The sequence below is a fragment of the Nuphar pumila genome, chromosome 4, assembly GCF_984573655.1.
Source record: "Nuphar pumila chromosome 4, dmNupPumi1.hap1.1, whole genome shotgun sequence".
Taxonomy (NCBI): domain Eukaryota; kingdom Viridiplantae; phylum Streptophyta; class Magnoliopsida; order Nymphaeales; family Nymphaeaceae; genus Nuphar; species Nuphar pumila.
Window position 1 is genome coordinate 128,529,585 of NC_143252.1, and position 18,320 is coordinate 128,547,904.

The 18,320-nt window shown below is 38.2% G+C and overlaps 1 protein-coding gene across 1 annotated transcript in view; it reads left to right on the forward strand.

Annotated features, from left to right (window-relative positions):
• The first annotated feature begins 4,914 nt into the window (after positions 1 to 4,914).
• Positions 4,915 to 18,320, forward strand: part of LOC149841009 (uncharacterized) — a 30,795-nt gene continuing 17,389 nt past the window's right edge. Inside the window, exon 1 of the mRNA XM_090003539.1 lies at positions 4,915 to 5,223. Coding sequence (XP_089859665.1) covers positions 4,978 to 5,223 — 246 coding nt within the window. The 5' untranslated portion in view covers positions 4,915 to 4,977. The remainder of the gene's footprint in view (positions 5,224 to 18,320) is intronic.

Genomic DNA, 18,320 nt, shown 5'->3' on the forward strand with positions numbered 1-18,320 from the left:
ACTTAAGAGTCGTAATTCGTGCCACATCTTCTAGGGTCATGGTGATCTCAAAACCCCCAAACTGGAACGTGTTCGTCTTACGGTTCCACTTATTGACGAGGTGGGTCATGATGTTCCAGCAATTTTCAAAATAATGTTGGTCCAGAAGGCCGCGAAAGTGCATATTTCATAATCGGTTCTTTTGATATTCACTCAGCTTTTTGCACCACGCCAGAACTACATGTCACTGACACCGCCCTTTCAGCTTTTCACCTACTGCTCTGCTTCTCTTCTGACCTGCCTGTAACACAAAATATCAAATCATAATTAATCGCTATCACAGTAATCGCTATTACAGTAATCACTATACAGAGTAATCCTTATACATGGTAATCACTATCACAATAATCACTATATAGAGTAATCAGTATATAAAGTAATCGCTATACATAGTAATCACTATCACAGTAATAACTATACAGAGTAATCTCCGCTCCTCATAATCGCTGTACATAATAATACCAACCACAGTACATCGCGACATCCAGTAGCGATTAACGTACCTTAGTCACACTTTTCTCCTTTTCATCCCCTCCCTTACTCTGCTTTTGTACTTCTTCATTCATTTACTCTTTCGCATCCATCCTTTACTTTTTCCTTTTTCCTTCATTCTCTTCCTCCTCCTGCTTGTTCATTTCCCTTTCCTTCTCTTCCTCATCCTTCTTCTCCTTCCTTTATCTTTCCTTTTCTTCCTTGTCTTTTTTCTTCTTTCTTTGCCTTTCCTTCTCTTTCTCTTCATCCTTCTTCTTCATTTGCCTTTCCTTCTCTTTCGCATCCTCCTTTGTCTTCCTTTGTCTTTCCTTCTCTTTCTCGTCCTTCTTCTCCTTCATTTGCCTTTCCTTCTCTTTCTTATCCTGAATCTGCTTCCTTTTGCCTTTTCTCTTCCTTCTTCTTCAATTGTCTTTGCTTCTCTTCCTTCTCCTTCTTCTTCTTCAATTGTCTTTGCTTCTCTTCCTCCTCCTCCTTATTCTTCATTTGCTTTTCCTTCTCCTCCTCCTCCTCCTCCTCCTCATTCTTTTGCCTTCCTTTGCTTTTTCCTCTCCTCATCCTCCTTCTGCCTTTGCTTCTCTTCCTCCTTATCGTTATTCTTCATTTGCTTTTCTCTATCGTCCACCTCCTCATTCTTTTGCGTTGATTTTCTTTGCTTTTTTTCATTATCCTCCTCCTTCCTTTCCTTTTGCTTCTCTTTGTCATCATTCTTCTTCTTTTTTATCTGTATTTCTTCATCATCATTCTTCGTTGGATTATCATCTTTAATATATGATGAATTATGCTCCACTCTATATTTTACCAACAATTGCTCACTTTCTTTATCATTCTCAATCGTCATTATTTTGTAGTACGCTTCTAATTGCTCATACAAAGCATATTGTTCGATGATTTCGTCAAGAGATTTCTCCTCTAACGATGAAGTGTTTCTTCTCTTACGAATGTAAGCCACTGACAACCTACACAACATAAAAACTCACCGAGATGGCAAAGGGTGCTCCGATGAAAGAAGATGAAGCGTTAGATTTTTTGTGGAACGTTTATGGAGAAATAGTGTCAAGATCTCCTTTTATAGCAGAGGAGTTTAATGCTTATGGGACCTGCCAAAGATTTTAGAATAAAATAACATATACCTTTAAGCGGTTTACGCAATGACGTCTTTGTCGGCCACAAATCAATATGAAAATTCCTGTTGATACCTTATAAATCGCTATCCAGAATCAAGATAGAAATCAATATTAAGAATCAAAACAATATCTTAAATCAATAACCAGAATCAACATAGAAATTAATATTAAGATTCAGAACAATATCTTAAATCGATTTGAAAATTCGTATTGATATCTTACAAAATCGATATTTAGAATCAAAACAATATCTTAAGTCAATATTAAGAATCAAAACAATATCTTAAATCGATATGAAAATTCCTATTGATATCTTAAAAATCGATATTTAAAATCAAAATAATATCTAAAATCAATATTAAAAATCAAAACAATATCTTAAATCGATATTAAGAATCAACATAGAAATCAAAATTAAGATTCTGAATAATATCTTAAATCGATTTGGAAATTCGTATTGATATCTTTAAATTCAATATTTAGAATCAAAACAATATCTTAAATCGATATTAAGAATCAAAACGACATCTTAAATCAATATTGAAATTCTAATTGATATCTTAAAAATCGATATTTAGAATCAAAACAATATCTTAAGTTGATATTAAGAATCAGAACAATATCTTAAATCGATATGAAAATTTTTATTGATAGATTAAAAAGAGATATTAAAAATTAGCATAGAAATCGATATTAATAATCAAAACAATATCTTAAATTGATATCAAGAATCAACATAGATATCGATATTTAGATTCAGAATAATATCTTAAATCGACTTGGAAATTCGTATTGATATCTTAAAAATCGATATTTAGAATCAAAACAATATCTTAAATCGATATTAAGAATCAAAACATCTTAAATCGATATGGAAATTCCTATTGATATCTTAAAAATCGATATTTAGAATCAAAACAGTATCTTAAATCGATATTAAGAATCAAAACAATATCTTAAATCGATATTAAGAATCAACATAGAAACCGATATTAAAATTCAGAATAATATCTTAAATCGATTTGAAAATTTGTATTGATATCTTAAAAATCGACATTTAGAATCAAAATGTAATCCTAAATCAATATTAATAATCAAAATAATATCTTAAATCGTTATTAATAATCAAAACAATATCTTAAATCGATATCAAGAATCAACATAGAAATCAATATTAAGAATCAAAATAACATATTAAATCGATATGAAAATTCATATTGATATCTTATAAATCGATATTTAGAATCAAAATAATATCTTAAATTGATTTGCATAGTCAGCAGGAAGAAATCCTTTTGCCTCATAAGTGTGCGTAATTTTCATTCTCCACCTTCTTTCTTTGCTTTTCCTTCTCTTCGTCATCCTTATTCTTCTTCCTCTTCATCTTTAGTTCTTCCTCATCTTTCTTTGTTTGCTTTTTATCTTCAATATTTGATGGACCAGGCTCTGCATAATAAATATCCAACAATTTGTTTCTGTCCTTTTTATTCTCAATGTTCATTATATTTTGGTACTTTACATAACCCTCATATATATTGGATTGACGAATGATTTCTCCAAGAGTCATCCCCTCCAACGGCGAAGGCTTTATTGTCTTACGAACTTTAGTCATTGCTAACCTGTACAACACATAAATTTAAGCACATCATTATATGTTACAACCGCCTCCCCAAGTATATATTATTACAAATAATCACATTAGTTAAACAATAACCAACATTACAAGTCATTACAATATTTGGCTTCATAAGTAAACATCGTAGTACGATTTAGCAAAATTAAGTACAAATCGAGGTAACTTCATAATTACACATCGCTATGAATAGCAAAATTAAGTACAAATCGATTTAGTAATGTTTGGCCTTCATAAGAACAAATCGTGCTAACTGTTTTTCAATGCCCAGAAGGTGGATAGGTACAAATATGTTTATTTCAACATGAAAATAGGTGTTATTTACCATGAATAGTATAACTAGTTGTAAGATTTAACATTCAGATTTACAAATCGATTTGTTTACATAACGAAACCTTAAACAAAACTCACCAAAACACCACGAGTTTTGCTAATCCGACAGTGGAGGAGAAACACCTAGAAGGTAGATGCAGTCGATGGTGACAACGGTACTCCGACTATGTTCTGACGGCAGTAGACGATGAAAAGGGGTGCTCCGACGACAACAGGCGACGCCAAAGGGGTGCTCCGACGACAACAGATGACGACAAAGGGTGATCCCGCAGCAGCAGACGATGTCAAAGGCTGCGTCGTCAAAGGGAGCTCCTGTTACAACAGATGGTGCATCGTCAAAGGGTGATCCAGAACGTTTAGAGCGATATATTACGAGGAGCTCCTGTTAAAGCAGATGAGTTTACTCCTTAGGACGAAAACGATGATGATTTTAACCCTTTTTTGTGAGAGAATATTTTTGTCCTTTATTCGAAACGTCATTTCATGACGCAATGGTGGGAATTGGTACTTAAGTCTTTACAAACAAACCGAACTCCGATGCTAAGTGATGCCGATACACACAGGGAAACGAGCCTCATGTGCTTATATACGTGGCACTCATTCAAACCTGAGAACATGCACCCGCTTGTTTTGAGGGGAACATATAACCTGCTTCTGTCCACTAAATTAAGTTTAATAATCACCAAATAAGCCGGCAATTGATAGCAAAATTTTGAGTGGACAAATATTGTTTTTTTTAATCGAAGAAACTGCCCATGCACTGGCTCATCCTGCTGTACTTAGTGTCGCTGTCCTAAACTCTAAGGACTTACTCTTCAACCCCAAAGAATTGCTACTCGGAGGGAAAGTGACACCCATGGGATTTGAATATAGGCTGCCTGTCAAACGGACCAGCCCCATCCCACTACAGGTGCAATATGATTGCACAAAAAATTGTGCATTAAGCAACCCAATACCCCCCATCATCAGGTCTTGAATCCCACCCTCCATCACTCGGGTGCAATATGATTGCACAGGCCCTGTCTAAGACGGAGGTGCTTAATGCACAAATGTTTGTGCAATCATATTGCACCTGACCCCTTGGGTCTCAAATATTGGTTTTCTTTGCTATGAACTTGCGCACGCCCGTGCATCGCAAGTGCACATGTATCAGTGTGATAAAAAAAAAGGTATATTGGATTTGAACCGGGTATCAAACCAAGGTCGGACGCATCGAGGCATCGAACCAACCGGAGCGAGCTCCAAACTTGAGAGACACCCTAGTGAGTACAGTCCGGGTATTTTTCTCAGGACATACAAGTAACGACGCGCGGGAGGGGAGGAGAGGGAAGTGCAGGCCGGAGCAGCGATCGGAGAATGGCTATGTCTGCGATTAGAAGAGCGATGGGAGGGTTGGAGGCCAAGCTGGGGGGTAGGCCCATTGTCGCCTTCTCGGCGCCCTTGGCCAGCGCCGTAGGGGGCCTGCTCTTTGTTGATGGCCACCGTGGTCCTTCCATGGGTTTCCCAGAATTTGGCGTTGAAACAGAATCAGAAACCAAAGTTGCGATCCCCCACTTCTCATCAACTTGGTCCATTCAGCTGATGGCCGTCCCCAAGAAGAAGGTAACCCGCCTCGCATCATCCTTTTGCGTTTGCTCTCTCTCTCTCTTTGTGATTTTGAGTTTTCACAACTTCTTTCTTCTCCTTCGGCTTCGATTTGTGGGTCGTTTAAACATTTCTATTTTTTAGGCATTGGTAGAATGTGATGTTTTAGTGAAATGAAGAAAAGGGTTTAGCGTTTCTTAAATCTTTATGATGACCCCTCCTATTTGCTTTCCAATAGGAATGTCCGAACTAGCGCTGCTGCTCACTTGATAATTCTGGTAATCGGATTGGCCGGGTTGGCCATGGAATAAATTCTTTCCATCTTATTCGTTTTTTTCCTTTACTTTGTACGCTTCGCAACATTTATCATCTTCAAGTTTGGAAAATGTCAACATTATTGTTTCTTAAAAGGCTTATGCTTTTAAAAGTTGGCGTTTTCATGATAACATTAGCAATCATCATGGGGAGAAAGAGTCGTTGTTTTTGCCGTTTTTTCGTGCTGTGTGTGTGTGTTTCTCATCCATAAAATTAATGAGCGTTCTCATGTTCTTGGTGCAGCGGCATATCATTTTCTTCATGGAAATAATTTAAATGGTGCTGATCTCTTTTATTTTGTGGAAATGGCTTAGATGATGATTTTATAGTGTTTATGGATTGGTTAAATCTTGATTGAGTGTTTCTGCACAATCACTTTTTCTACTTACACAAATATTGAGACAAAGAAACAAAAACGATAAAACTGGAGAGATTTTGAAGGAAGATCAGCCAATTTCAGACATGGAAGGCTGTCTGTTGGCTGGAGAGTGGAGAGCAAGTCAGGAAATGAAGGGGTGCATAGGTCAGAGTAAGTGGAAGCTGGAAAAAGCAATGACCTGAACTTACTGTGGTCGATTGACTGCCTATCAAAAAATATATGCAAATGTTGTCATAATTTACCCACGTATTCTATCTGATGGTATGTTCGCCTCATTGGTTCAAGCTGATCACGCTACATTACTTTCAGAAGCTCTAACATGAGTGGAAGCTTTTTTTTTTCCTGGGTTAACCAAAGCTGCTACATCATCATATTGAATTTTGGAAACCTACTTTTAATGAATTGAAGTTTTTCTTTTAACAATTTTTGGGAGCAGTTTTTAAAATAAATTTAACAGATATGACTACCAATTTATATATGCTTATGTATTAGGTCATTCAGATCCTTAAATTGTTGTCCAAAAATCATAAATGTGCAGATATGAATTGAAAATTGAGTTTAATTAGCTATAACTATAGGTGCCAATTGATCTTTTTTTTTTATTTAAAGTTAGTGATGATAAAAGGAGAGCTTCAAAGGGGGTCTAGAATTCAAGTTTTTCTCCTTTCTCCCCCCCCCCCCCCCCCCCCCCCACCACCACCACCACCACACACACTAAAATTGAACTCTATACATTGTTGGCAAGGCACTTGCTGAGTTTTGTTGATTATATTAATACATCTTAAACTGTATATTTTCTTACTAAGATTTATGAATAAAAAAAATGAAAAAGATGAGCTATTCATTTCATATGTGATAAACTATGTCACCCAAGTATGGGTGCTCGCATGTGCCACATGGGTTGTTTTGTGAAATAAGAATGTTGTGATGGGGCTTGGTTGTGTATGTTTCACACACACACACACACAACAATATAGTTAACCATCTAATGCAAACAGAGATATCCATTGAAATATCAAGAAAACATGTAGAATGTAATAAATTTAAGAAACATATAGCATATGCTATATAGTGCCTCATAATCTGTTGGAATTTCATGAAGCAAGCAAGGCACGTCAGTCCAACAGTATTTCAGTGCTTTAATGCTTCCTAGGACAGATTCGTAAGATGATTAATTATGTACCATTATTGTGGTGCCCAATGGCAAATCTAATACTTATAAGGGTTACACTTAAATATCATTTGAGAGCGCATCCCATTTTGAGAGAGAGAGGCATTCAACAAATCACAGGCTGCATCTCTTCTCTTCTCCTCTCCTCTTCTTCCCTGCCTTTTTGCAAGGTGCCTCGGAATCTGTGCCCTATTGTACCAGACAAGAAGAAGAAGAGAAGAAGTTTGGAGGCAAAGCGACATCCAAAAATCTGTTATTACTTTACATGAGACAAATTACAAGAATGCCCTTGACATGTTTCAATATATAATAGACATTAATAGGAACATATCCAGGATCCAGGATCCATATCCATATCCATGATCCATGATCCATGATCCATATCCATGATCCATGATCCATATCCAGTCCTTAACACGCCCCCTCAAACTGTGCATGGGTTAAAACCATGATTTGTTCTTTAAGATCCAATGTCGACTAATAGTGAAAGGCTTCATAAACAAATCCACTATCTAATCTTCTCCACGTGTGAATACATGTTGAATTTTCTTGGTCTTAACCTTTTCTCTCACAAAATGCTGATCTAGTTCCACATGTTTAATCTTACCATGCAAAATGAGATTCGTGGATATTGCTATAACACTGTTATTATCACAATAAACCAGGGAACATGTGTCTCTTCTATGAAAATTCACCAACAAATGTCGTATCTATGAAAGCTCAGCTGTAACTGCTGCCATATCCTGGTATTCCATCTCAGTGCTGGATCTTGCCACGATTCCTTCTGCTGGTCTAAGAAATCAAATGTGGCCCCAAATATACAACATATCCAGTGGCTAACCTCCGAGTTGTATGATCACCCCCTCAATCAACATCTGAATAAGCCACGATAGTTGTAGGTACACTGTCATGCATGGGTTTTTTATAAACAAGACCATCTGAAATAGTACCTTTAATGTATCTTAATATTCTTTTAACTGCTTCCATGTGGCTCACTTGACGATCATGCATGAACTGTGAGACTTGATTCACATCATAAGCCAAGTCTGGTCGAGTAAAACTGAGGTACTAGAGTGCACCCACTAAGCTCCTAAACTTTTTGCGCTCTTCTAATGGAGCATCATCTTCTTCTGACTGTCTAAGCCTAGTATTCAAAGCAATCGGTGTACACATAGGTTTATAATGTAACATTCCGCTGCATTTTTAAAGGTCCAAAGCATATTTCTGTTGCGTATGAACAAGTGAATCTCACTGCTGGTCAACTTGCAGTCCTGGGAAAAATTTAAGAAGAACCAAATCCTTTGTATGGAACCTTTTATGAAGAATTTCTTCCAGCTCATTAATTTTGGATAAACTGCTCCCAATGATGAAGATGTCATCTACATGAACAAGAACAACACTAATATTGTACCTGTCATGATGAATGAATAAGGAATAATCACCCTGGTTCTTAAGAAATCCCAAACTCCTGACAACAATACTAAATGTCTCAAACCATGCTTGAGATACTTGCTTAAGACCATAAATTGCCTTTTTCTACTTGAGAATTGTGGTTTGTGTTAACATAGATTATATATACACTTGTAATTTGTATTGCCCTTCAAGGGGATTTTGGTCATTTACCCTCATCTAATAGTACTATTCACTAGGAACAGTTTTTCATTTATTTTATTATATATTTTTTGTTTAAGTCCTTTTGTGTAAATAGCATGGGCTCTATGGTCAAAAGACCATAGAGTCGTTGGGAGCTCCCAATGGACATAAATGTAACCCTATGTCACATGGACTCACCAAGCAGGCTACCGCACCCGCGTCGACGCGACACGGGTGCGGATGTTGCACCCGGTGCAATTAATGTGACCCTAGGTGCGGTCAACCCGCACCCAGGGTTATCTTTATCCAAAATGGACTCGTTCAACTTTGACCGAGTCCATTTTGGTCTATTAAAAATATGGACGGGGCTCGAGAATGGGTAGGGGTACCTTGAGCCCCCCCCCCCCCCCCCCATTAAAAAAATGAGTGTGAAGTGTGAGAGGAAACAAATAAAAAATATGAAAAGTAGAGTGAGAAAACATATAATAAGAATAGATGAAGCATGTAAAAAGCATAAGAGAAGCGTGGGAGAATCGAGATTCTTATCAAGCTTTGGAAGCGAGCTGTATCATACTTTCGAAACGGGTTTCCGGGAAGCGGGCTTCTCACCTATCTAAGAAGCTTCTAGTAACTCTGAGACAAACTCCTGGGGCACGTGGATCGATCCATCAAGATGCCCCATGAGATCATAGGGGCTAATAAAAGGAATGATTTGCTTTTTCCATGTCATGAAATTGGAAGAATCAAGCTTTTCGGTAACAAGCTGGCTCAAGAAGGACAAAGAAATTGGAGAACTGGATGCCATCATAAATAAGAAATGAAATGGAAAACAAGAATGACAGACTGGACTAGGTAGAATCTGACCCAAGAAGGAAAGCAAGACAAATCTGATCAAACTAAGGGTCGACATCAGTCACAAATTTTTTTGGCTGTCGGATTCAGATGTAAACGGATTCAGACCAGGTCCAATGTGATCTGATCAAGAATCAGTCACACTAAAGGTAATAGCCCCTTTTTTATATTCCTTTTTTTGTGAGCGACATCAATATATAATCAGATTTTCAGACATCAAACCCAAATGATGTCAGATCTTGATCTGATCAGATTGGCAATCGGATCTGATTACTAAGGGGAAAACAAGCACAATATTCAAAGAAAAGTAAAACATGATTTAAGAAGGAAAAAAATTAGGGCTGATTCAAAATATCCACAAATATGAAATTAGATTTGATGACAAATAAAGAAGAAATTAGGAATAATATAAAGAAAATTTAAAGAATAGGAATGATAGATAAAGATTTTGAAAGAAAGAAAGAAGTTTGGGAAGATTTAGGAGAAAAAGGGATTAAAGAGGAGAAAGGAAGATTAGGAAGACTGAAATGGGGTAGAGAGAGATTAGCAGTTATGATTTCAGGAAGCTTACCTTATGGTCCAGTCTGATACCATGTTAAGTCGTGCCTCAGAATCTGTGCCCTGTTGTACCAGACAAGAAGAAAGGAGAGGAGAAGAAGTTTAGAGGCAAAGAGACGTCCAGCAATCTGTTTAGGGCTGGGACATCTAATATGTGTATTACTTTACATGAGACAAATTACAAGAATTCCCTTGACAGGTTACAATATATAATAGACAACAATAGGAGCATATCTGGGATCCAGGATCCATGTCCAGTCCTTAACACTTCTCTCCTACTTTTCTAACTCTTCTTATCATTGAAGTGCTGTTGCAAAACCATCTTAACATGGCATCAAATATTAGGTTTTCTCTTAAACACCTTTCTTTACCTTTCTTTCTTCTCTTCTTCTCTCTTTTTCCCTTCTTTTCTTTTCATTTGCATTGCATCAGATTTGAGTTTCAGATCTAGTTCATATGAAGTCAGATCTAAAACCCAGATCTGACCTGAATCTCCTTTTCTTGCTTTAATTTCCATTGCATCACATCTAAGTTTCAGGTCTGAATCATATCACATTAGATCTGACATAAGGCTCTTTTTGTGAGCTGACTGTCGGAGGACGCCAGAGAGGAAGTGTGAAATCCCCAGCAGCCACCATGCTTTTGGGAGCATGGAAAACTAATATTTGAGGGAATCCAGAGTGCATTTACAGATGTCATTTGCACAATCCGACTACCACCATAGGGAGGTGGCAATTTTCCAATTTCTATCCCAATGCCCACCTCTTATGGTACTTCGGTGGTCTCTGATGGCCCCTCCAGCTGCTTTATTAATCACTTACCACCTCAACTGGCTGCCTTCGTTTTTCTAGAAAACCCTAGCGTCTTCTTTTTTCTTTTCTTTTCCCCTTTTTTCTACCCCTTCCTCCCATTAGCAAGCTTGAAACAGAGCTATATTAGTTATGGGGAACAACTCAAACAGAGGCATCATCTTTGGTTGCATTCTTGTTCTCTTCCTGTCTGTGTTTGCCTTCTTCCCACTAGGCTACACATTGCCTTGTGCTTTTCAGCGCGGTCTCTCCTCTTGTTCGATTTTTTTGCATCTTTTTTTTATTGTGAGTGTTTTTTCTAATACGACCCCTTTTCAGTTTTCTTAGTTTCTTTCTTTGTATTTTCCCCCCTTTTGTTGGTGGTAATCTTTTTTATTGGTGGTATTTGTGTGATACATCAGATCAAATATTTTCTTGTGCATATCATGTTTCCTTTGTTTACAATGAGGAATTCTTTGATACATGATAAATGGTATCTCATCTATTTTTATTGAGTGTTATCATTTCTTTTTCCTTTGAATGTGATATGGAGCTGCGATTCATAGTTTATTACTCATGCCCCTCATGAACACCAATTTGCGAGAGATTGCCAAGAATTGAGGGAGTTGAACCCCCCACTCGACCTTCGTTGATCGAATGCTCTCTATGAGCTACATAGTAGGGGAAATATAAAGCCTCTATAAGATCCGCCAACGTTGTTATGGACCTTTTGAAATGAGCAAGGTTCTGGTAGTTTCTACAATATGCCTATGTTTTCTCTCAACCAAATCATTTTGTTGAGGATTATAAGCATACGATCTTTGGTGAACAATACCATTTAGTTTCAAATACTTTTTATAATCATTTGACATAAACTCTCCCTCTGAATTGGAGAGAAAGATAGCTATATTAGATTGAAATAAATTTTTGACTAAGTTATGAAAAGATTTGAAGATCTCAAATACTTCATTTTTGTGCCTAAGAAAATAAATCCATGTATACCGAGAATAGTCATCAACAAAGATCACATAATAAGCAAAGCCACCTTTAGAGATAGCAGGTGCCGAACCCCATGCATCAGAATGTATCAATTCAAGTGCTTTAAAAGAGAAAAACGTTCTTTCTTGAAAGGGAATGACCTTTATTTTTCTAAGAATGCAATGAGTGTACATTGGGTAATTTAGATATGCTAGAATGACTTAGCCTTTCATGCCACAAAACAATATCCAAATCTTGTATATTGTAACAAAAAATAGTTTTTGGAAGAATCTATCGATCCATGTAGTAGATATCTCCTTCTCTATGACCTTCCTCAATCTGCATCCGAGATTCCTGCACCAAGTATTGGTTCAATGAAAACGAGATTCTATAACCATGATTGGCAATTTGAAAAACAGAAAAAATATTTAAATTGACTTTTGGAACAAATCTAATTTTTGGAATAGAAAATTTTGAAGAGTTTTTAAATTTTTCAACCCCTTGTATTTCAAGAGAAGAGTCAACTGTAGTAAAAACATTAGATATATCGGCTAAAAAAGAAAGGGAAATCGATCCATGTATATGTATATATATAATCAACGTTATGTATCTATATATATATTGTATTCTAATTCAGATTTTCCCTTTTTTCCATTAAAATCTCACATAAACTGGATTTTGACCGTTTTTCCCCATTCGAATCAAAAGAGGAACCCATCGTACCTTTGATCGGAGATGGAAAAAGTAGAAAAAATCGTCGGATGCCCAGAACGGCATGAGATCCTTCTTCTTCTTCTTTCCTTTCCCTTTTTCCTTTCTCTCTCCTCTCTCACGTTTTTTCCTCTCTCTTCGTCCCTCTCTCTTTTTCTTTCCTTATTTTTTTTTGAGTCTTAAATAGTGAATGGGCTCCTCTAGAGGGTGACGCCCCTCTAGGGTTTCCCATTAGGCTTGGAGATAGAGTTCTACTAATGTAGAACTTTATTTCTAACCTCCTCTTTCATTTTTTTTAACTATTTTATTATTTTTACCTTTTTACTTTAACCCCATTTAGGCTCTTCTAGAAGGTGACAACCTTCTCTAGAATTCCTATATTTTAGGTAGAGTTCCACAAATGTAGAACTTTACCATATCAAGCATAAATTTTCAAAAATAATTAATTTTTAATAATTATTTATTAAATAATAAATTTCTAGAAAGTTCCAAAGGGTATCTCACCCCTATGGGAGTCTTCTTAACATAGATTTTAACTCAATTTAACCTTTATATTGAATTTAAAATTTTAAATTAGTTGGACTTGGATCTGGGTTCGGATCCAAGATCCAAATCCATATGGATATCAACCTTGACTAGATCCTAATTAATATTGGTCTTGGACTGAGTCCAAATCCATATCAATTTGGATCATACAGATCAAATCCGATCCAACCCAGAATTGGTCACATCGAGGTAGGTCATTCTTGAAAAATGCAATTTTTGGGCCAACCGTAGCCCAAATTCAGAAAAACAAAATATCAATATTTTAAAAAATTTGAGACTTATCTATTGATATATTACCTGAATTTTGCCTGGATTTAACTCGAATTTTGCTTGAATTTAACCCAAATTTTGCTCGATTTTAAAGGACAAGAATTAAAAGTTTTACTAAATCTTAATTGGCTTGTTTAGGTCTTGTCAATGGGTCCTGGGACATGCACAGACTCAGCTGACACTACCTAAAATCGAGGATTTTATCAACTTTACCAAAACACCTAGCCAAATTTTTAGAAATATCAGAATTTAACAAGGAAAACACACAATATTACATCCTTACCCCCTTAAAAGAATTTCTTCCATAAAATTAGAACGCATCGAATAGATGTTGGTAGTGGTCACACATATCGACCTCGGGCTCCCAGGTGCACTGGTCCAGTCTGTGATACTGCCAACGCACCTTTACGAACGAGATCGTCCTACTACGTAGTGTCCTCTCCTGGCAATCCACAATCTCCACTGGCCTCTTCTCTGTCATCAAGTCAGGCTGTACCTTGACTCTCTCGTAGTGGATCACATGTGAGGGGTCAGCCAAATACTTTCTCAACATCGAGACGTGGAAGGCGTGAATATGGAAAAACTGAGGAAGCACTACACGGTACGTTGACTCGCCAACGCCCTCGAGGATCTCAAAAGGTCCAACATACCAAGGACTCAACTTTTTCTTATTCCTGAACCGAAACACACTTTTCATAGGCGAGATTCGAACAAACACGTGATCGCTTACGACAAAAATGAGTTCCCTATGCCGCTGATCGACATAGCACTTCTGCCTGCGCTGCGACCAACCTCTATCAGATCAACCACACTTGGTTCAAGTAATGCTGGATGGTCTCTGGAGACTCTACTGCTCTCACTCCAACCTCATCTTAGCACACTAGAGATCTGCATGGTCTGCCATATAGAGCTTCGTACGGGGCCATATCAATACTGGCATGATAACTGTTGTTGTACGAGAACTCTGCAAGCTTCACATGCCTATCCCACTCCCCTACCCAATCCAACGTGCACGATTTAAGCATATCTTAGAGCGTTTGTATCGTGCATTCTGTCTGCTCGTCAGTCTGTGAGTGAAAAGCCATGCTGAACTTCAACGTGGTACCAAGAGCCTTCTGCAGTTGGTGTCAGAATCGAAACATGAAGCGATAGTCTCGGTCTGACACGAGCGAACGTGGCACCCCGTGAAATCAAACAATCTCATCCATATAAAGATCTGCTAGACTCTCTAAGCTCTGACTGATCCTGATCGACAGAAAATGGGCACTCTTCGTCAACCTGTCCACTATCACCCATATGGCATCATGCTGACGACAGGTCCTCGACAACCCCGCGATGAAGTTCATCGAGATGTCGTCCCACTTTCACTCTGAAATGTCTAGTGGTTGAAGAAGTCCACCAGGCCTCTGATGCTCGATCTTCATCTGCTGGCAAGTGAGGTACCAAGACACAAATTCTGGAATATCCCGCTTTATCCCATTCCACCAACAAGCCCGCTGGAGATCCTTTAACATCTTGGTAGAACAAGGGTGAACAAAATACCTTGACCTCTGGGCCTTACTCATCATCTCCTCTCGCAGTGCTTTCAGAACCCATCATTTGTCTTTGAAAATGATGGTCCCGTCCTCCTCACGGCAAAACTGCACATCAGGCTTCTCGACACTCATGCACAACCCCTCAAAGTTTGGATCGATTGATTGAAGCTCCTCGATACGGTCTATGATCTCAGGCCGTGCCTGCATCCCAACACAAACGATGCTTCCAGAATCATCTACAAATGGTTGTCATTGGGCAAACTCCTTGATCAAATCCCAATTACGCTCGATCAAACCTATTGCCGTGATTGAAGTCTTCCTGACGAGCGCATCTGCCACTATATTTGCCTTACTAGGGTGGTAGGCAATTGAGAACCCATAATCCTTCAGGAACTCCAACCATTTGCGCTTAGGGGTGGCAATCGGGTCAGGTTGGTGGGTTGGCGTGTCGGGTCGGCGGGTCAGCATACCTCAACACGAACCCGACCCGATTATTAAACAGGTTGGCTGTGGCAAACACGAACCCGACCCATTTATTAAACGGGTAACCCGACACAACACGGTTAACCCGTTTAATAAACTGGTCGGGTCGGGTAAACGGTTTGGTGGGTTAGCGGGCGGGTTGGCGGGTCGGGTTCGGGTAAACGGGTTGGGGGGTCGGGTTCGAGTAAACGGGTTGGTGGGCGGGTTGGCAGGTCGGGTTCGGGTAAACTGGTTGACCCGCCTGCCTAACCCGTTTATTAAACGGGTTAGCCGGGTTGGCGGATTGGCATACCCCTAACACGAACCCGACCCGTTTAATAAACGGGTTAGGCGGGTCGACCCGTTTACAACACGGACCCGTTTAAGCCAAACCCGAACCCGCTTAAGAAGCGGGTTGGCGGGTCGTGTCAGATTTTGCCACCCCTACCTGCGCTGCCTTAAATTCAGGTAACACAACGTGAATATTTACTTGAGGCTCTTGTAATCAGAAAAGACCTCGAACTGTTTCTTATATACATAGTGATGCCAGATCTTCAGTGCGAAAACAACTGTCGCTAACTCCAAGTCATGTGTGGGGTAGTTCTTTTCGTGCACCTTCAGCTGTTGAGTGTAATGAAATGGTAGGCTCCACAAATGCACTTGAATCTACTCAAAAGGAAGTATCTAAAAGATACTTTAGACAAGACCCATAAAAGGGTAAAAATGAAAAAACATAAAAATAAATAACACTATTTATGAGCGCAAAATGCTTAAAAAGCATTTAGAGGAATGATTTACAGCAGGGGATGAACCCCTATTTATACAAGAGTATTAAGGAGAGCTCATAAGGAGCTCTTCCTTTCTAGTTGTTAGAACTTCCAAGTTCCAACAGCTAGAATTTTAGCCGTTGGACTAGTTCCAACAACTAGAAAGTTGGTCAAGTTTCAACTGAAACTTGACCAAACTAGATATATCTAGTTCTAATAGAACTGGATACCAAAAACAAAAAGAAAAATTACAAAAAAATTAAAAAGTATAAATATAAAATATATAATACAACAACAACAACAACAACAACAACTACGCCTTCATCCCAAAACAATTGGGGTCAGCGATATGAACCAAAAAAGAAATTCATTTTGGGTCTTCCACATGAATCCTTTTCCTCCAATCATTTCTATCCAACGCCATGTCCTCGGTGAGGTTCAAAGCATTCATATCCTTTCCTATCATCTCCATCCAAGTCTTCCTAGGCCTACCCCGACCTCTTTTAACTAATATATTTTCCCATTTCTCCAACCTTTTAACTGGAGCATCATTAGGCCTTCGCCGAATATGTCCAAACCACCGTAAACGATTCTCTCGCATCTTATTTTCAATGGGTGCAACACCTACCTTCTTACGTATCTCTTCGTTCCGAATCTTATCTTTTATTGTATTTCCACACATCCATCTAAGCATCCGCATCTCAGCTACACTCATTTTTTGAATATGATGTCTCTTGGCAGCCCAACATTCCGTACCATATAGTAAAGCGGGTCTAATAGTCGTTCTATAAAACTTTCCCTTCAACCGCAATGGCATTCTACGATCGCACAGCACTCCAGTAGCACTTTTCCATTTCATCCACCCAACCTTTATCCTATGATTTACATCTCCATCAATTTCTCCATACTTTTGAATGATGGATCCCAAATATTTGAAATAATCATTCACCGGTATATCTTGCTCACCAAGCTTCACTACACTCCCATCACTACTTCGTTGCTTACTAAACCGACATTCCATATATTCAGTCTTACTCGTACTCAACTTAAAACCTCTAGCTTCCAATGTCTGTCTCCATAATTCTAACTTAGCATTAACCCCAGCTCTAGACTCATCAATCAAAACAATATCATCAGCAAACAACATACACCACGGTACATTTTCTTGAATTGATCTCGTAAGCTCATCCATCACTATCGCAAATAGGAAAGGGCTTAAAGCAGATCCTTGATGTAACCCAACCGTTATCGGGAAATTGGTTGTCACCCCTCCACAAGTGCGGACATTGGTTACTACTCCTTCATACATATCTTTAATTATACTAATGTACTTGAGAGAAACACCTTTCTTCATCATTGTCCACCAGAGAACGTCCCTAGGTACTCTATCGTATGCCTTCTCTAAATCAATAAAAACCATATGCAAATCTTTGTTCCTCTCTCTATATCTTTCAATAAGTTGTCTAAGAAGATGTATAGCTTCCATAGTTGATCTTCCAGGCATAAAACCAAATTGATTCTCCGATATCATGACAACCTTCCTCAACCTAGACTCAATCACCCTCTCCCAAAGTTTCATAGTATGACTCATGAGTTTTATACCACGATAGTTTGTGCAATCTTGTATATCACCCTTATTCTTATATAAAGGCACCAAAGTACTCTTCCTCCACTCATTAGGCATCTTATTTGTTCGCCAAATCAAGTTAAAAAGATTTGTCAACCATTCTAAACCTTTCTCTCCCAAGCATTTCCAAGCCTCGATAGGTATACCATCTGGGCCAACTGCCCTTCTTGATTACATTTTCTTCAAAGCCTCTGCAATTTCTTTCTTTTGAATCTTGCGCATGAAGTCACGATTTATCTCATGAAAAGGAATGGAGAAGTCTCCAAGATCTTGAGCATGACTATCATTAAATAGCTTATCAAAATAATCTTTCCATCTCTCCTTAATCTCCTCATCTTTGACTAAAACCCTTTGCGTTTCATCTTTGATACATCTAACCATACCCAAATCCTTCGATTTCCTATCTCTCATCTTTGCAAGCCTATAAATATCCTTCTCGCCTTCTTTGGTATCCAACTTGTCATAAACCTCCTTATATACCTTAGCCCTCGCGTTTCGAACAACTTTTTTAGCTTCCTTCTTTGCTATCATATACTTCTCCAAATTCTCATTATCACGACTCT